We start from the raw sequence: 20,485 nt of genomic DNA, 5'->3' as shown, positions 1-20,485 counted from the left end.
TCCGATGAAGGAAGGACGTGGATAATTCGCGCCTCGCGCTTTGTCCTCGCGCCAAGAATTCCCACGCGATTATTGCGAGCTCCGAAGATCGATATATTTATAGCATTGTATATACGTGTTCGCTAATTGGTTAAGTTTTATATAATCGATTGCAAATTATCCTTTCTATAAATCGAGACGAAATTTTCTCTCGATTTATTCCAGATCGGATATTTTAAAGTTTCGAAACCATATCATGTTTTTAATCACGTTTCTCTCGGTCAGAGATATTTCGAGAAACACGATCGAGCTCTTCCAGAGTTCAGAGATGATTTAAACGAGGATGAAAATTCGACAGGTGTTTTCGAATCATCAGCAGTCGAAGCATCAGGGAAATTTACGAATTACATTCTTTTTAATTCAAAATTGGCTATCCACGATTCGCAATGCTGACGTGATGCTGACCCATTTGCCTCGATTCTTTCGCCCTCGATCCAGCGCCGTCCATCTTTTTCCAGCGATTCGAACTCGATTCGTCGTTAAAGTAGAGATGAACGGAAGGAAATGTTAAATTCGTGGGAGACTAATTTTTATTCCTAGCTTATTCCATACATACAACAAACGGATAGGAACGCAGGGGGTGGAGATAGCAATATGCTGAAAGAGATGGGATTGAGAAACGTGAAGTCGTGACTTTCAATTTTTTCCACCAATGTCAGAAAATTTTATCGCGCGTCGATCGTTTCTGTAAGAAAAAAAAAGTGAAATGAAGAGGGGAAGTGCAATTACATTGACTTCTACGGATTTCGATATACTTTTTGATATCGAAGAAGGATAAAATTAATACGAATTTTATATTTCATTATATTTCAAGGAAAATAATAACTTTCTCCGATTCATCATTTTTCTAAATTTCTTTCACGTTAATAAATTATATATATATATACATATAAAGGGAAGTGAAAAACGGGCATGCAAAAGGGAGAATCGAAAAAAAAAAAAAGTTCCGTGAAAAGAATTTTTATTTCAACGTTTCAGGATCGTATACATCCGAGCACAACGGAAACAACGTTGTGGAGATACGATAAAAATTCCTGCTCCATCGAATTTTTCTCTCTCCTCCTAGCTGTATTTATTTTTAATTCGAACTATCGTTTCTTCTTTCTTTTTTTTCATCCCCTTTAAATTCTTCGTTCCGACGTTTAAACGAGAAAGATATAAAAACGTATAATTGTGCGAATTAATATTTACATCGTTACGCGCAGTAATTAGCGATGACCATCGAGTGAAACGAAAATTTCGGATGGAGAAAAATAAATGCGACGCTTGAAACTTTCAACTCTGGCGAATTAAGGCAGCAGAGAATTTTACGATATCGTTCGCAACGAAAATGTTGCCGGTGTGAAAAGTGTGTGCTGGAAGATGGAATTGCGTTGAGAAATAATACGTTGAGGGGCGAGTTCAGTTTCCAAGCGAGACTTGGTATTTTTCACCGGGCTATTGCTTAAATTATACATCTTCCACGACGAGTCGTGGAAAACGAATACGTTTCGCTTGAAACCCCTCCCCCCCTCGAGGGATGCTGACAGGTGTTTAATTTTTGGCTAACTTTCGAACATTCGTTCAAAAAGGTTTCTTTCTGTATACACTTTCGATAGTCGCTTTGAATAAGATTTAAAAAAAAATGGATATTTATGATCGATACGCTTCTTTTCGAATTGAGTAACAATTTCAATTTTCGAAAATAATACGTTTATAAAAAATAATACTTTTATTTTAACCCCTCCCCCCCTCGAGGGATGCTGACAGGTGTTTAATTTTTGGCCAACTTCGAGTTCGAACATTCGTTCAAAAAGGTTTCTTTCTGTATAGACTTTCAATAGTCGCTTTGAATAAGATTAAAAAAAAAAATGGATATTTATGATCGATATGCTTTTTTTCGAATTGAGTAACAATTTCAATTTTCGAAAATAATACGTTTATAAAAAATAATACTTTTATTTTAATTAATTTTTCTCCTTTTATTTTATATACATATCGCGCAATTTATGATATTACGACAGCTTAATTTAACGTTCGTACGTAAGTACATTTAGTTGAACTGTGTATTTTGCGTTGAATTATGAACTGTATAACGAGTGTTCCCGCTTTCCCGCCGGAGAATTAAAATGAAAACTTCATTCAATTTGTCCGTTTCGAAATTCAAAAAAAAGCTTTTCAAACGTTAATCACATAATATTTTTACCTTTACGGCGATTCGTTTAACAAAAAAAAAAAAAAAATTAATAAATAAAAATATTCGTACGGTAAATAATATAAGTAATAAAAATTCGATAAAAAGTGTTTTCCTATTCCATCAATTTTATATTTAAAAAAATATATTTTTTCTTCCATAATACAATATTTTAATTCGTGTTTTGTTTTGTTTTTTTTTATATATAAAATTAAATTGACCGTATCGATTTCATAATATTTTCAAAATCTTGATATCACTCGATATTTATTTATAATCGCATCTATGTAATATTCGTTGCCTCGTTCCTTATTTTGATGAGATAATACAAAATATATAAGGTGTACAGACTTTCCTATGGATCTATTTTCCCGTCCACTTTCGCTCCCGTTTGCCTCCATACATTGGATTAACAATCAGCTTTGCACTTGTTAAGCAACGAAGTGGAACAACAACTGACCGGGTTTTCAGGATTAGATCGAGTTCCTTCAAGTGCGAGAAACTATTTCACGCGTAAAATCTTCGTCGTTTTTTTCTTTTAATTAAATTCCGAACGAGATTCATTTTCGAATCGAACGATTCTCGAATAAAAATGCGAACATAAAACAAGCATAATAGTTAATTTATTTGATGCAAGAATATTTGTTTATTTTTTGTGGAGAATAAATGGACAATTTACGAATAAATATATAATGAAAGATAATATCCACAATTGTACAATTTAATTCTATATATATACATATATATATTTCAACATTTGCACGATATCAAATAATTTTATAATTTTCTCACCCCTTATTATTGAATTTATTTTGAACATGAAATCTTAATCGCACGTAATGTTAAATTCACGTCAAAATTAAATTCAATCTAAATTTAATTACGATCCATCCCGTTATATTAGTCGAGTTTAATTGCTTGTTGAACGACACACTTGTCATAACGTGTTTCCACGGAAATATTTTTATCCCCGCGATAAAAAAAGAGATAAGCGCGGTGTAACTACGAGTAGGGAGAGAGAGAGAGAGAGAGAGGGGGATATCATCGGTCTCAGCGTCTAGGGATCGCTGGAAACGCGCGAGTTATTTATACACTTTTCTTTTCATCTTATACAAGTTAAGTCTCCATAAATTTCCTTCGTTTTTTCATAAAGTTCTAGATACGTGAAATTACGTTCGATGCGGGAGAGGAAAGGGGAATTTTCGAACGAAGAACAAAATTCCTCGATTTATAAACGTGACCTACATATATCGAGCATTTGATATCGTTCTGTAATGTCTTGCATACGTCGACCTTCTATGTATTCATATGTATTCAACGCCTAGAATATCTCACCTGTCTGCACGTTGCATTACGAAAATAGATCCCATTGCAATTTTCTATTACAAATCGATCCAAAATAAAAAAAAAGAAACATCGTAAATATTCATTACGTACGTTGTTAAATTAACCTATGCGTTTTTCGTGACGTTCGAGTTTGAACAAATAATCTTGAATTAATTTTTCATGGAACGATAACATTATCGCAATAACGTATAACAATGTCAAAATAACTGTTCATAGAGTTAGTAGCGTTGACGAGTACACGGCAAATTCCCATGGGTGCATAAATCGAAAGAACGATGTGTATAGATAGGATCTACACGAGGTAAAGTCGCTTCCTTTCGTCGCGCGCAGGCGGCGCTGAGATCGCTAGGAAAAGTCACTAACTAGTGTAAATTCGTGTTGCGTTCTCGAAAATTACGAACGATATCAAAGTGAACGGGACACCAGTGTTAGGTCAACCATTGTGGGAAATTTTGTCTCGTTACAACGTGTATCCATCAACAAATAATTTTTAACAAAAATCCCCAGCACGGTTTAACTTCTTATTTTTTCATTGGCAAACGAATTTATCCTTTTTTTTTATCTCTTTCCCCAAACGCGTACGAGCGTATTTTTTTTTTTGTCCTCATTTACATGCCGGATTTTCTTTATTTTCCGCGAGAACTGAAAAGAATTTTCGTCCAATTATACTTTTACGAGATCTACGACTAATGAGAAATTAGCGCGAATACCAAAATTGCTCGAGTATGTCTAGTAACCGCGTTTATCCCTATATAGGATGAAACAACAAAAATCCCTAGAATCGCGAGTAAATAACTTTTAGGAATACGTTAAAAGAAAGTAGGAACTAATTTGAGAAGAAAAAAAATTACGAGAACTTGAAAGCTACGATAAAAACGAGGATTTGCATAACGAGGAAAGTTTCGAATGCAAAGAAATAAAATCCACCGAGTCGCGTAATTCCACCCGGTTACTTGCGACGAACGCGTTAAAAACTATCGTTTAAGAATGATCAAAGACCACTTTGAACCATTGTCTGTTCACTTTTACTGTTACAGCTCGCCGTTTGAACGAATATATCCGCCACTACGAACCACTCTCTTATCCAACCGAAGAGGTCCACCGAGGTCACTTGAGGGCCAAGAGGTCGGTTACCCGCGACAATTCCGTGACTCTGAAGTTTCGCTCGCACGGAAGGGACTTCCACATTCGGTTGAAGCGGGATCTGGCCACCTTTAGCAATAATTTAATTATCGAAGGGCCGTCCGGTCAAACGGAAGACCTCGATACGTCCCATATTTACCAGGGCCACTTAGTCGGTAAGTTCGATCATCTTTCTTATCCGTTTCATTCTACGAGTCGCTACGAGTTAGATTATATGCGAAATCATTTTAATTTTTAAAATTTCCACATTTTTCCCACTTTTATCTATTACTCCACATCATTAATATAATTGTTCTCGTATGTGTTTCTTATTCTATAATTTAATAAAAATAACGCGCGTAGTGATGTAACAAATGAGAACTCGTGGACTCGATCGTTGAACCTTCTCCACGAAAATTATAAAGACCGTGTCTAAGGTCAAGGTATCGCAACGTTGTTACAAAGACGCCTGCGCGTAAAAGGTGAAAATGTGGTAATGGGTTGAGTGACTTCGCTTACACGATACACAGTGGTGTCGAGCTTTCTATAGCGCATGTAAATCGCAACACCACTTTGCCGTTCAAGCGTTACACTCGAAAACTTTATCCACGAGCGGAGGGAGTACCGTTTTACCGGTTGTACAGTCACCGCGGCGGTTATATCTCTTCTCTTTAAACCGTGATACCCCGCGATACCCGCAGGTGTGGCACGCAAAAGTGCGTGTACAGATACCGGGTGAGACCTTTATTTCCACTCTAATAATTTACGATAGTTCGTGCACGGGGGGACATTTTAAATTATGGATTGGCTCGAGCCGGCTGTTGGAAACTGTTTATCTTTCACTTTTGTGCTCGCGCCCTCCCCCCTCCCGCCGCGACCTGGTTACGTCTACGTGTTTACCGGAAGAGGGGGGAGGGGAAAAAAAAGAAAAAGCTCGATCTTTTATTCCGATTCTTAAAATACAGGAGGGAAAAAAAAAAAGAAAAAAAGCATTTTAAAATATTCGTGACATTGAAGGACACTTGGCCCCGATTTTTCCCTTCCGTTTTATAAATAGTAAGGGAAGAGTTAGTCTCGGAAAGGATTATTATTATTATTATTATTATTATATATTTTCGTGCAACTCTATAGTTATTTATTTTTTTAAAGACTAATTTTTTTATAATTATTTAAAGGAACGGAAGAAAGAAGAATTTTTATTTTAAATTTATTATATATATTTATTTTATTTTATTTTAAGTAAATATAAATATAAATTATAGATTTTTATATTATTCATCAACCTTTGTTTCCTTCGTGTTTTCTGATTTATCATCGATCTTCCGATGATAATATTATATTTTTAAACAATTTTTTTTAATACAGAGACACGTAATATCGTTTTAAAATATATCGGCTAACTTCAAAACGCACAAAAATGTCGCAGTTAATTTAGTTTTCTTCTAGTTCCAAGAAAGGAATGAAATATCGATATTATACCATCCTTGCATGTAAGTACCGTATCATATCTAACCTGTTCAAACCTGTCATCCGGGATTTATAACCGTGGAATACAATTCTCAAAGAAACTCGAAATAACACACTGTCGAGAACCGTGTGAACTATGTGCACAACTCCCTCGCGATTTATCTCCTCGCTTCTCCACTCCTCGCTCTAACACGCTACGATAAAAATCGAATATTTTAATTCCCTCTTCCAAAATTATTCAAACGCGATTGATTCGATTGTTCGAAATATTATTTTATTCGTTTTTCCAGGCGAGCCCGGCAGCCACGTGTTCGGAAGTATCAGCGACGGCGTTTTCCACGGGAAAATCATATCGCCCCGAGGTGGCGCGTGGTACGTGGAAAAGGCGTACTATTACTTCCCGCCGCACGAGATAAATGACACGTTGCATTCCGTCATCTATCATGAGAATAACGTGGACGATCCGTACGCCCATCTTCGAAAAGGTAAATCGAATCTCTTTTTCTTTCTCTCTCTCCGTCACAATTTCATTGTGAATAATACGAAGCGTTAGAAAAAAAATAGTCGAAAACTCTTATTAAGAAGAAGACGTGAAACCGATATAAAAAAATATAAAATATTATCTTCTTTATTATTGAAAGATTCTCCGAATTTTCTTAAAAATAAGTAGTTAAAAAATTTCGAATTAAGCAATTACTTTTTTCTTCGTAATTTCAACGTATTAAATTTTGCCCATCATCGTCCGATATATCAAGATAATTTTTCGAACGAAGCTTGGCTAGTTGCCAAGTTAAGTCAAGTGGCTAAAAAAGAAGGAAAGAAAGAAAGTAAAACGTATGGCATGACGTAATCGTAGAAGCACGACAAACGATAGAATTTTCCAACGGAATTAACCGTTACATCACACGGCGTATAACTACATAAGACCGGACCGGTTGGGTTATTACGATTAATGCGCTTGGAATCGCGCATTGTGCTATCGCTCGTGTTAATGAAACGCTATAATTAATTTTAATTACGTGGCTGCGCGCGTTTCCACGATAGCAGGTCGAAGCGGCAGTTTTCGCGTATTAAATCCGATATAAAATGCAAATCCCTTTTAATCGTCGCCGTTGAAAACTTTCGCCGTACAATTTCGCGTGTTTACGTAGCACGCGTTTTTTGTTTACAAAAAAATTTCGTTTGTTCGATACGAGGAAACGAGATTTTCGTGAAAAAAAAAAAAGGAAAAATCGTTAAGCTGGATCGATAAAATGCTTTTCCGAAAGGGGCCGATTTGTAATATTATTACGATACATTCTGTACAATCAAATACTATTCCATTCCCGCAATGATAAATGACAATCCCAACGAATATCGATTATCAATATTATTCCATCCATAAATAACTTTTTCGATGGATCCATAAATAAGAAGAAACAAGAGACGCGTGTTAAGTGACATTAACCGACCTTACAACGCCTTTAACAATACTTTAATATCTCATTCTTCTCAATAGATACACACGAGAAAATCCTACGAGACGTTCGATAACTTCGTTTCAAAAAGATCGCAGTTTATAAAATGATCGTGAAACGGTAAACGGGGGGCCCCAATCCACTACGGCACGGCCCTGCGCACAGTTCCGCATCTATGGTTGCCTACCTACAAGCGCAAAATTAAATTGCTGGTAACTCGATAAACTCGAGCCTCGGCCGAAATTTTTGCACACTAACATTTTCACGCCTGTCGGTGAAAGTCTAGAAAGATCCACAAAGTTCGACACAATACATGTATAGATATATCTCGTAACGGACAACTCGTAATATTCGCGAGGCTGTGTTTACACACTTGGAAGGACACCCCCCTTTACCGCGCGATGCTCCGCGGCCTCTATCCCTTCCACCGGAGTCTAGTCAACACCACAGTTTAGTTGACTCGTTACGAGGCATCCTTAAAGGAGCATCCAACCGTGTACCGGTTTTTAGCGAACCGCCTTAACTATACACCGCGTAAACCGCTGCAGTATATTGAATATAGTAGCGCACAAGTGCGTTTTGTACACGGATATATACGCACAAACATGGTTGAAGAGTGAAATTCAAACAAATAGCGTGGCTAGAGAAGGCCGAGGTTCGAGGACTTACGGAGTTAGAGTGGCTAACGAGGGTACCGGTTGATTCAGACTGGAGGGCATTGCAGTTTCCGCTCCATTTGCTCCACGTTGTTCCTCCGTTCCATTGTGTTTTCACCTTAGTGTGTATAATTTTGTGTATACTCTCCTTCTTCTAGAGTTCTCAAATTTTCCACGATTTTTCTTCACTTTGAATAACAAAATATTGAAAATTATTTTAACACTTTGGGGCTCGAGAAGCGAATCTCGGTAGAGTAACGAATGATTTATGCTAGATTTTATTGGATCTTCGATTGAGAGCGCGATATTAATTTATAAATATGTCACACTTGTCACGTAAAATCACTTCGAACCTTCGACTGAAAAAGTCGTCTAGCACACAGGAATTTAACACTCGGAAAGAAGAAAGAACAGAGAGAGAATCGTAAGGAACGAAAATAAAAGAAAATAACCGTACCCGAATATTTACTTTTCGTATATTCGTGTAGCCGTTGCAACCGCTCCATCCCAATTCATTCCAACAAAGAGATTACACGTTTCGGGAAAAGGTGTAGACGAGGGTCGATATGGCCGATTCCACTCTCCATTCGCGATATCATTCGCGAAAGGAGGAAGGTGAAACGATTCTATTCTCTCACGGGTTTGTATTATTTGTATTTGTACCGAGGAATAACAAGCTGGAAGATATTCGCCTGGTCGCCGAATTAGACGTAGCCACACGTATGGAGCACACTCGCACATCTGTTCTCTATAGATGGCGACGTGTGGATTTCAGCCAGCGCAACCTCCGCCATGTTTATAGCATTTGCGCAAATAACCGACGCTTAAATAAACAGTTGCCGGTATCGCGTATAATATTTATCGTGCCCTTCCCCCCCTCTTCGTCCATATTGCACTCCTCGCGGACAAACTCACGTCATCTTTGCCTGTTTACGCGTGGATATACAGATATATGCGTGTATATATAGGTATATATGTGTGTATATATTATGAATCCGGAAAATTAATTTTCCATTCTGAATTTTCTACCATTCACATATATGCGATCTTTTTATTTTTTTTTTGTGGAGAATATTTAATTACACGCGTTTTACGCATATTTTATTAATATTAAGTGATTATACCACGTGAAATTGCCAATTTCAGAATAAATGATCGATTAATCGTATCTTGTTAAATTTTATTTAACTTATAATTTGTTTTAATGTATTTTTATTCCTCTTATATTTTCTTTGCGTAAAATAAGTTCTTTTTTTGTATTGTATCTTGGTTTGACTGTTTTTTGAACGAATTTATAAAATATTATTCCTGTTTAATTTGGGCCAGCCGAAGCATATCAAAATATTAAGTTAGTTTTCGGCGGCAGTTTAAAAAATTCAGATGTGGAAATGAGAATTTTGAAAATGAGCCCCGAGCTAGATCGAGATCCATATTAAACAAAAATAAATTGGAAGGCGAAATAGAAGCTAATCCAACGAACAACACCCGCTCCAATGATATTTGGATGCAATGGGTTTCAGTTGTTTTTTGTTTTTAAAAAATGAAATACTCGACGAGAAGCTGTAATCGCAACATTCGAAGAATTTATTCACTCTCAAAACCATGAAGTTTTGTAAAAATGGAATACGTCAATTGAGAAAACGTCATTAAAACTAATAGCTCATATTTTGATCGAATAAAGATTATAGTTTCGAAAATATATTGTTTTTAATTTCAAAAACGGCAATTTCACGTGATACGAGCTAATATTTCATACCACACGCGATTCCATTGTATCGGGCCATTATTATGGAATAGTATCCAGTTGGATAATGAATATCGCGCGAATCACCTTCGTCATAAAACAGTATGTACTAACATTACACATCAGGTATTGTAACCTCGTATTTAGAGATACCGTGTACAGTATTCTGAAACCTGCGATTCAATTCAATCCAACATCGTTACAATTACAATCGAAGAACAAAGAGATCGTCGTTCTTACTTAAAATCTTCAATTCCATCAATCGATAACCGCGACTTTCTCCCATTTATTCTCTTCTATTAGCACCGTCGGTAATCGTTTTTTTCACAATCGTATTATTCTTATTATTTTCCACTCGATCACGATCGGGCGAAACATTGTTCTCTACAGGATCGATCCTTCGCCAAGAATTTTCACCGATGTTGGTAAAACGTTCCCATCTTTACCTCGTGTAACGGTAATCTGTATTAAGTTCGTAGGTAGTATCAATAAAGTTTAGCCAATATCGTCACATCAAGACGCCAAGTCATTAAACCTCGCGGCTCACGGTTAACCCGTCGATAAAACCAGCATCGACCGCTCCAATTATCCCCTGGTCTGACAATATCGGTTTGTTCTTAAACTGTTGTGCGCGCGATACAAGGGAATTTTCGAATTATCGATCGTCGTACGGTGAGGCATTAGGTCCATATAAATATTCGAAATCGCTACTCTCTACGTTCCCTAACCTCTCTTTCTCTCTCGTTGAGATTAATGCGAGGTTATCTGGACCTGTCTATACACTTCAATTTCATTACACAGGTTGCTGTAATGTATAACTTGGATTGTGGAACACGATGCTCGATCTTGTGCGATTCGTAAAGATTACAAAGTTGGAAGTTTTTTGGGGGATAAAATTATGGATATTACGATTCTTCGTTGCAACATTTTATAGATTTCCCTATAATTATAAATTATAAATCATTCGTTTAAATATTGGTTTAAAAATTTTTATACACAGAGATCCAATTTACGTCACTCGTCACATAACAAAGTTTATTAATGAAATTTAAAATATATTCATGTTTCACAATGGAAAGAGCACATTTTGATTCCTGAAAATTTTAAAGTTTTCTTTCTTTTGTTCTACTGCAAGTCGATACAAAAAAAAAGAAATTTAAAATCCATTCACGTTCTAAAACTCATTAGTTTTAAACTAAGAAGTTTAAATTTATCGTCGAGAAAGATAAAAAAGAATAAAATGCTAATTATTCTCTTGTCCTTTACAAATTTCAACTTCCTTCTATCTCGTCCCCAATTTTTCCGAAAAATTCGTCATCGACGATAACAATAAACGACATGAAACAGCAAATTTTCGTTCTATCGTGCATCAAAGAACGAGCCTATTATTCGAGAACGCACGATCGTTTCCAGCCGGGCAAGTTTATAACGCGTCGCAGCGGAAGTGGCGATGCGCAGTTTAATTATTCGCGTAATTTCGAAATGCGGGGAGGGGAAGAGAGGGAGGGAGAGAGAGAGGAGCTGTGTCTGCGAAAGCGGATGCGCCGGCATAATGCGCCTCGTAATGACAAACTTAACCGCTTCCCCTTGGGTGTCGTATCGTCCGTAACGACGATCCCATTATTTTGAGGACGTGGTCACCCGCCTACGTACGAGTGTGAAATCATACTTCCTCTTCCAGCGAACGAGGAGGAGCCAAGCAGAGGACGAGCCTAGCGTAAACGTACGCGTTCGGTGTTTTTCTTTTTTTTTTTTTTTTCAGATTCTTAGGATTATTTATTTTTACCATGGAATAATTCATCCAACAAATAATACAGGATAAACTCTTAAACCCAAAACTAAATAATATATATAAAACTCTAAACTCCATAAAATATATTAACCTAAATCAAGGATATAAAATTCATATAACCAAAGATAAAAAAAATATCATTATTGGTCTATAAATAAATAAATTTGAATAATTAAAAAAAAAACCATTCTTTAGATAACAATTTTAATGCATCGCTAAAAGGTTGAAACATACCAAATAATATAATTTTATTAGGTCCTTTTCGATCTTGAATATATCCTAAAATTTTTCGTTCTGATAAAGTTAAAAATGCAACTCTGATTAAAACTATAATTATTAAAATTAATAAATTAATTAATACTCAAATTATTATTTATTAACTCAAAAATTAATATAATTAAATCCTAAATTTAATGCACTATTATGCTAAAGTAGTTTAATAATTTATTTATTATATTAATAATATTATTAATAAATAATTTACAAATTAAAGTCCTTTCGTACAATTAATTTATTTTTTATTATAGATAGAAACTTTCGAAAAGAGTGTTTTTTTTTTTTTTTTTTTTAAATCAATTCGAATTTGAAATGGATTATGGGGAAAATTTAATTCTTGCTTACTTTCGAAACGTGAATAATGATAATTGGAAATAATTACGTGAACATGAAACCGGTGAGATTACACGGATGGAACGGATTCGACTAACTAAATTCTCGAGTTTTGTAACCCGATCAAGTAACTTTTTTTGAGATTATTTTTAACTTATTTTTATTCGAGACTTTTTCCAACTCTGGGATGATAAGGAAATTTGATTAATTTCTTCTTCCACGAGCGACACGACGTGTATTAATTAATTATTATTATTTTTTTATTTTAAACGGAAGATTGATATCATCGGGAAGGAAATTCTATTAGTTTCTTCTTCCACGCGCGGTTAATTTTTTTTTTTTTTAAAGGTGAAACGGGAGGTTGCGGCATCACCGACGACGTGGTGGAGTGGATGGACAGGATACAAAATTCCGCGGAACCGGACGAGGAACGTCCGGTGACCGAGAAGAAATCCGAGCCGCCGCCGGTGGCGAAACCGTGGAACGGTGATCAGGAGTCGCCCGGGCACAAGTATTCGAGGGAAGCTAACGAGCCTGGCCACAGGAGGACGCGGAGGGCGACCAGGCCGAAGGAGGACAAGAAGAACAACACTTGTTCCCTTTTCATTCAAACCGATCCCCTGATATGGAGACACATATCGGAACAGGTAGATATCAAAATTATTTGTCAAAAGATTTCTCTCCGTTTGTTGTTTCATCGAGTTTAGTTTAAATTTTAAGATAAGAAAAGAGCGGCGGATTTTTATTAGAAAGAAAATATATATTGGTTCGATATTTTCTTTGCACTCGAATGATCAGAGCCATCACTTTCGATTTGAACAATATTTATTGTCGAATCATAAACGAAGCGTAGAATGATATTAATGAAATAAAGATTCAAGTTCGACACGATCAATAAGAATATTATTTTTAAAGTTTTTGGATTTTCGTGAGACGTGATAATCGCTTCAAGCGAAAATGAGTTTGATTTCTCGTTGTTGAATTTGAGGAAATTATTTCTATTCGTAAAGAAATTGACGGTAAAGAGAAACGAAGAGAAGCAAGAGGTGTAAAAAAGGATAAGAATAATGGACGGCTAATGTGAGAGCGCGTTGTTAACAGGACTTAAAAAGGATTATAAAGTTTACTCTCAACGAAATAAGATGAAAGATATTTTGCGATACTGTTCTGACAAATCGAGCATGCATCAACAAAACGATATACATTCCTTCTTTATATGTAAAAAGTACATAAAATATACGTTAATTTGCGTGTGAAATTATTTTGAATCAGATACGTAAGAAATTCACCAAGAACATAACCAAGAAAATCGTGTCTCGAGTTGTTGATTCGTCCGAGCGAAAAAAGGCTACTGGAGCAAGGATTGTCTACTTCTTTTCTGTAGCGTGAAATTCCCTAGTAATTCGTTGCGCGGTTGCCGAATACCCGCCATTCTCTCGTCGTGCTTCAAACGGTTATGTTCGTAATAAGAGATAGCGTAATTTCATTTCGCATTTTCTTCGTAGAGGTTAGACCAGACACATTCCTTTCTCTGTTTGAGGAATTTATCTTCATCTTTGAATTCTTTTTTCGATCGAAAGCTCGTTCTTTCCTTTAGAAATTTTTCCTTCAAGGAAGATTGACAACAGAAGAGTCTCATTTCGCTGATTTTCACTTTCAGTTACACCACGACGCGGAGAAGACCAGGGAGGAGATATTGTCTCTGATCGCGCATCACGTCACCGCGGTGAATTACATTTACAGAGACACCAGATTCGACGGGAGGATCAAGCATAGAAACATCAAGTTCGAGGTGCAACGGATAAAGGTGATTTAAAAAAATTACTCGATCTGATTCCTTCCCGAAAAGTCTTTGGAAAAAGCTTCGAGCTTTTCGAATTGGTTGACCCGACTCGAAGACGAAGAAAAAGATAAAACTTTTAATTTTTTTCTTCTTTCTTTCTCTCTCTTTCCTTTTTGCAAAGGACGATCATCACGAGTTAAAAAAATTAGATTTCGCAAACTTTGAATCGGCAGCTGTTGACTCGTTTCGACAAATTTTACATCGCCGAGTAAAAGTTTAATTTTTTTATGCCAATGATGATTGCATTGCGCAAGTTTAAAATTAGATTTCGAACTTTCGTTCAACTTCACAAGGTGGGAGATAAAAGTTTAATCTTTTTTTTCTTTTTCTTTGCGAACGACTGTGTGTATCTCTGAAAAATTAGGTCTCGCCTCTAATGAGAAACACTTTGACCACCGCAGATCGACGACGACACGGCGTGCACGCCCCAACAAACGTACGGCGAGCCAAATCCTTTCTGCATGGAGAACATCGACGTCAGTAACTTTTTAAATTTGCATTCGCTCGGCAACCACGAGGATTTCTGCCTCGCGTACGTGTTCACCTACAGGTACGCAAAAGAAAGAATGGCGTCTTTTGAAATATACATACGATGCTCAACATACTCGGAATACAGATTCACCACCGGCTGTATTATTAACAGAGATTTTACCGGCGGTACTCTTGGTCTTGCCTGGGTAGCATCCGCATCTGGCGCATCCGGTGGCATTTGCGAGAGATACAAAACGTATACGGAGACGGTCGGTGGGATGTACCAGTCCACCAAGAGATCCTTGAACACCGGGATCATCACTTTCGTCAATTACAACAGCAGAGTGCCTCCTAAAGTGTCGCAGTTGACGTTGGCCCACGAGATAGGGCACAATTTTGGATCGCCTGTAAGGAATTGTTAATTAATTAATTAAAAACTTTCCTATCATTTTCTCTTACTTTCCTTGCACTAACTTCGTTTTCATTTGCAGCACGATTTTCCACCCGAGTGTAGGCCGGGTGGCCTCCACGGAAATTACATCATGTTTGCTTCTGCGACGAGCGGGGACCGGCCGAACAACAGCAAATTTTCGAAATGCAGTATAGGGAATATCAGTAACGTGTTGGACGCCATAGAAGACAAGAAGAAGAAAAATTGTTTCACCGGTGTGTTGTAAACCGCGGTTGATACTTTACATACAACGAGTTCTGTTCGCTGATCTTATTGTTCCAATTTATTTTTTGCAACAGCCTCTGCTGGAGCTTTCTGCGGTAATAAGATAGTTGAAGCCGGGGAAGAGTGCGATTGCGGGTACGACGACAACGAATGCGTGGATAAGTGTTGTTATCCAAGGCAGATATCGGATTTGGATAAAATGAAGAACGACACGGCCAAGGGTTGCACCAGAAAATCCGGAACCCAATGCAGGTATGGATCGATGCATGTTAGCATAGGTGACATCTGATCTGTGAATCTGACGTGTCATTTCTCTTCCACAGTCCCAGCCAAGGGCCTTGTTGTTCGAGCGAATCCTGCCAGTTCGTTCCCCTCTCCAAAAACGTTCAATGCAAGGCTGAATCCGATTGTAGTTACAATTCAACGTGTAACGGGCGATCCTCAGAGTGCCCTCCGCCGTTGCCAAGAGCCAATAAGACTAGATGTAACGAGGGAACTCAGGTGAAGAAGAAACACTTTCTTTTTTGTACTGTCATTCGATGGATCGTCTTTTATTTTTCTTTCTCTCTCTCTTTTGTGATAATATATATATTGATAATTTTGTTCCTTACAGTTGTGCATCAACGGAGAGTGTACGGGATCGATTTGCCTGGAATGGAACTTGACCGAGTGCTTTTTAACGAGTAACGTAATTCCAAACATCGATAAACGTAAACTGTGCGAATTAGCCTGCCAAAATGGAACCGATCCATCGACCTGCCGTAGCACCAGCGAATTTGCGCACGTAGTCGGTCTACCCGAAGGTGGAATCAGCCTCAGACCTGGATCACCTTGTGATAATTTTCAAGTAAAGAAGCTCTAATTTAATACAACCGTGTAACAAATGTATCGTTTGTTTTAACCGATTAATAATTTCGTATTTTCCTTTTCTTTTCTTTTTTTTTTTTCTTTTTTTTGTTTAGGGATATTGTGATGTATTTTTGAAGTGTAGAGCCGTTGACGCAGAAGGACCATTAGCCAGATTGAAAAATCTTTTATTCAATAAGGATACATTGCGTACAGTAGCACAATGGATAACTGTAAGTTGTAAATTTGAATGTAGAATAATAATATCGATAATAATAATAATAAGATCGTTTTTTTTTTTCAGGAATTCTGGTGGGCGGCAGTGTTAATGGGAATAGCTTTCATTATTTTCATGGGGTTGTTCATCAAGTGCTGCGCCGTTCACACTCCATCGAGTAATCCTAAGAAACCACCGGCCAGACGTATCAGCGATACTCTAAGAAGACCGATGAACACTCTGAGAAGAATGGTATATAAAATGAAATAAAAGAGAAGGAAAAACTAGGATAAAATATTGATATAAAACTATATTTGTTTTAATCAATCGTTGGTTTGATTAATTTAAAATAATAAAATACGTTTCACAGCGACATCCACACGGAGGTGGAGCAGGTCCCAGAAGTATACCTCCCAGACAAGGTCAAGGAGGACATGGTACAAGGGGACCCTCTCACGGTTATGGAGAGGGTAGAGGTGCTCAGTATTATCCGAAAGGTAAATTCACCAAATAAATTTGGTCGCTTCTTTCAATGCAGCTATCGTTGCTCGAGTTTGATCCTGGATAAATGTTGCTTGTTGTTAAAACACGTACGTGATACGTTTGTATATTAGCTGGTAAAATATGGATTAAACTCAAGCTAAGAAGCTTGCTTTTATGTATTTGTCCCTGTGTGATCTGCAACTATATCAATGTTTTTTCCTGTTTGCATCTTCCTCGCATTGATTGATGCGCATCACTACCTGATACTATCGTTCTATGACCTACAGAGGTGAGCTGGGGCCTATACTCTATACCCTTGATAGAAGCAAATCCACGAATAGAAATTTCATTTAATATTCTTCTCCGATCGTTTCAACGTTTGCGACGTTCTTGCATTTGCTCCTATCTCTCTTCTATAACCATTCGACGAAAGCCATCGTTATTAAAATTTCATTCGATCGTTAATGTCAAAGTAATACAGTAATACTACATATTTATTTATTCCGCTTTCGCATCGTCATATTTTCGCATAATCATTTCAATCAGTATCTTTGAGAAATAGAAATATGGCTTTTGGATGACAAAATGATTTTGATTGAGTAGAAGTATCTTGGTTGATGATTAAAAGGCTACTACTATATAGGACGACTATACTGCATGATTTTAATATAGATGATAACTACTCCACCATTTCACCAGTTCAATGTAGTCGACAGTGACTAATAATCTATAGTACTTCTCGGTACATTGGTACATTGTTCCATTCGCTTCGATATTTCTCTTTTTTTTTACAATTGAATTACTTTTCTAAATTGTAAGCAGGCTATCGCTCGGTTCCCACAGCTAGTGCGCCACCCAGCGGCAGCGCAGCACCCAACTACGCCCGGTCCAACCATCCCGAATTGTACGCAGGCGCCTATTCGGGCTCCGGGGGAGGGGGGAGGGCCTCAGCCTACGAGATGAGGCATCACAACAAGGTGTGACGATCCTAGAGAACTGCAACCGAGAACAAGGGACGGGACGCTCGACGTTGCACCGTAAATTGTTCACTTGTTTAATGCCAAACTGTGAAACGAGCCGATCCACATCTTGTATATCTCCTCTCAAGATCAAGATCGATCAAATCAATGGAAGGGAATATCAACTACGACGTAATCGAATATATTTGAAAGTATCGAAGCTCTCATTTCAAAGTAAACTCGCGCAAAGGGACTTACCGGTTCGGAAAATTGTATAAATTGGTGAAGTGTATTATATATATATGATCAATGGTGATATATCGAGACTTCTCGTTTGACGTTGATTTTTTTTTTCTTTTTTTTTTTTTTATCAGCAAAGTATAATATACGGGGACATCGACGTTGCGGGGAAAAAAAAAAAAAAACGAAACGAACGAACAGCGTTGTGAACGTGATAGATATTCGTAAAAATTCGTAAAAAAGAAAAAGACGTTAAAAGACTAAAAATATTATCGTACGATTTTAATTGTGTAAACTCGTAACTTTTTAAATGTTTCCTGCAAATTTCTTCGTGTTGCCAATAAGTATTTTTCACGATCAAAATTGCGAAGCTTTTTTTGTAAGACAAAAACTTCTTCTTCAATGCCCACGAAATTCTTCTGTGTAATGTAAACCGTCAACCAAACCGAATCAAACCGAATTATGGGGGATTTATTTCTTCTTGTGGACAACGCTGGATTGCGATAATATATATTGAACGCGCAACGTATTTTTTGTCGTTCGATATTATTAAGAACATTTATATATGGCCAAGGTTGCATAGTAGTGTTTACGCCTCGATTTCTTGCGATGAAGTCGAATTTTTGCGTGTCTTCTTTCGCTTCGGAAAGCGTGTATATATATACTTTTACACTTGGAGACTGTTGGTTAGAAGAGAAAGGGAAGTTCAAAGGGAGGACGGAGACGACAATATATATTTGGAATAAGTGTTAGGATGATAATCGTAATTTTTGAAAAGCTCCCATTGAACATACCTTGTGCCTTTTAACTCATATACGCAATTGTTATTATACGTTATTCTATGTATAGTACGAGATTTTAAAAGATATTCTTTCTTTTTTTTTTTTTTTTTTTTTTTTATTTCAAAGTTCTTCCACCAAACGGATGTGCTTTTATTCAAAGTTAAGTTTCTTCGATTATACTTTATTGAATAAGTAAATATAATTATAATTAAGTAATGCCAAAATATTTAATACGATTTTTTAACGCACTTATACATGTATATATATTTATAAATATATATACATGTATAAGTTATAGTGTATAAGCATTATTTAATTTAAATCTTTAAATATTATTTTTACATCACTTTAAAATTTATATTTTTAATTATACATCACCGCTTTCCGCAGCGAAAAAACGCGTTTACCATTACCAAACTATTGCAGGTCATTTACTTGATCTCTACCATTGTAGCATAATAATTAATAATATTAAATATTCTTATACTAATTTTTATTAGCCAATTGAAATGAGCAAAGAGATTATGAACATGGGAGAAAAAGTATGGACAAAAAAGTTTTTATAGCGATATTTCATTAATGATTATTCCAAATGTGAATAATGTGGAACAATATCGATTTTATTATATAATTATGCTGATTATTATTATTATTACTACTATTACTATTACTACTATTATTATTACTATTACTATTATTATTATTATTATTATTATGGCTATTATTATTATTAATTAGTTATCTATTGCAAATGATAATTTATCTCCGCTATCGCGATTGTTATAAGTTATATTTATATACGGATTTATTTTTTTTTTTTTTTTTTTTTTTTTTTTAACTTTTAACTTTACAATTATCAGGGGGCTGTACCGTAAACGCGCGTAAACGAAATGGCGCATAGCGGACCAAAGACGAGCCCTCCTTTCGAGATATAAAAAAAAAAAAAAAAGATGTTTTTTAATAATAAAATATGGGCTCAAGCAGCATATTTGTATACACACTGCTGCATACTCGTATATGCCACACCGAAGGAGAAATTGGCACCGTGCCCAACACAACACACAGCAGAGAGAGCACAGAATCGAATATACAAGCGGATATATATATATACACTTCCTTTTTTCGAAACGCCAAAATATTATATGTGATCGACTGAATTTTTTTACTCGTCCCTCGTGTCTCTTACCTTCTCGCGCTAAAATTTTAATCCAGTTCTTTCCACGCGTTTCTTCTATCCGGGGCAAGATGCAAATCGATGATCATTATCATCATCATCATCATCATCATCGTTACGAATTTAGTGATATTGTAATAATGAATATGTCAAATGTCCGAATCAATTCTTTTTTTTTTTTATTTCTTTCCGATATTTTTGATATAATACTCCTTAATCTTTTATAGCGCGTTGTTACACGTATTTTTTCTCGTTCGACGTTCGAAAAAAAGAAAAGAAAAAAAAAAAAAGAAATGTCATTATAACACTGTTCAACGTTATTATAACGGCAGCTAGTTTATTATATTACAACTGGAAGGCGGATAGATTTTATTTAGAGACGATGAGA

The 20,485-nt window shown here is 36.3% G+C and overlaps 1 protein-coding gene and 1 long non-coding RNA gene across 5 annotated transcripts in view; one reads left to right on the top strand and one right to left on the bottom strand.

The window, feature by feature from the left end:
- LOC409611 (disintegrin and metalloproteinase domain-containing protein 10) overlaps window positions 1-18,394 on the top strand; it is a 134,399-nt gene extending 116,005 nt beyond the window's left edge. For 2 of the 4 annotated variants that reach the window (XM_006563614.3, XM_006563613.3), the window contains exons 2-15: window positions 4,597-4,857; window positions 6,439-6,633; window positions 12,755-13,053; window positions 14,067-14,213; window positions 14,651-14,799; window positions 14,893-15,127; window positions 15,212-15,386; window positions 15,471-15,648; window positions 15,720-15,897; window positions 16,010-16,243; window positions 16,359-16,475; window positions 16,547-16,711; window positions 16,830-16,956; window positions 17,762-18,394. In XM_006563614.3, coding sequence (XP_006563677.1) covers window positions 4,597-4,857; window positions 6,439-6,633; window positions 12,755-13,053; window positions 14,067-14,213; window positions 14,651-14,799; window positions 14,893-15,127; window positions 15,212-15,386; window positions 15,471-15,648; window positions 15,720-15,897; window positions 16,010-16,243; window positions 16,359-16,475; window positions 16,547-16,711; window positions 16,830-16,956; window positions 17,762-17,925 — 2,624 coding nt within the window. In that variant the 3' untranslated portion in view covers window positions 17,926-18,394. The remainder of the gene's footprint in view (window positions 1-4,596; window positions 4,858-6,438; window positions 6,634-12,754; window positions 13,054-14,066; window positions 14,214-14,650; window positions 14,800-14,892; window positions 15,128-15,211; window positions 15,387-15,470; window positions 15,649-15,719; window positions 15,898-16,009; window positions 16,244-16,358; window positions 16,476-16,546; window positions 16,712-16,829; window positions 16,957-17,761) is intronic. The other 2 variants (XM_006563615.3, XM_006563616.3) reach the window with 2 other exon arrangements.
- On the bottom strand, window positions 6,919-11,728 carry LOC102656786. The gene is made up of 2 exons (XR_001705741.2): window positions 8,719-11,728; window positions 6,919-8,449 (listed from the first exon to the last, which is right to left on the bottom strand). It is a non-coding gene; the product is annotated as an uncharacterized LOC102656786 (long non-coding RNA).
- Window positions 18,395-20,485: the final 2,091 nt, after the last annotated feature.

This window comes from Apis mellifera, linkage group LG15 (genome assembly GCF_003254395.2).
Source record: "Apis mellifera strain DH4 linkage group LG15, Amel_HAv3.1, whole genome shotgun sequence".
NCBI classification, from domain to species: Eukaryota; Metazoa; Arthropoda; class Insecta; order Hymenoptera; family Apidae; genus Apis; species Apis mellifera.
Note: the sequence above shows the minus strand (reverse complement) of the source record. Positions and strands in the feature narration are given on the sequence as shown.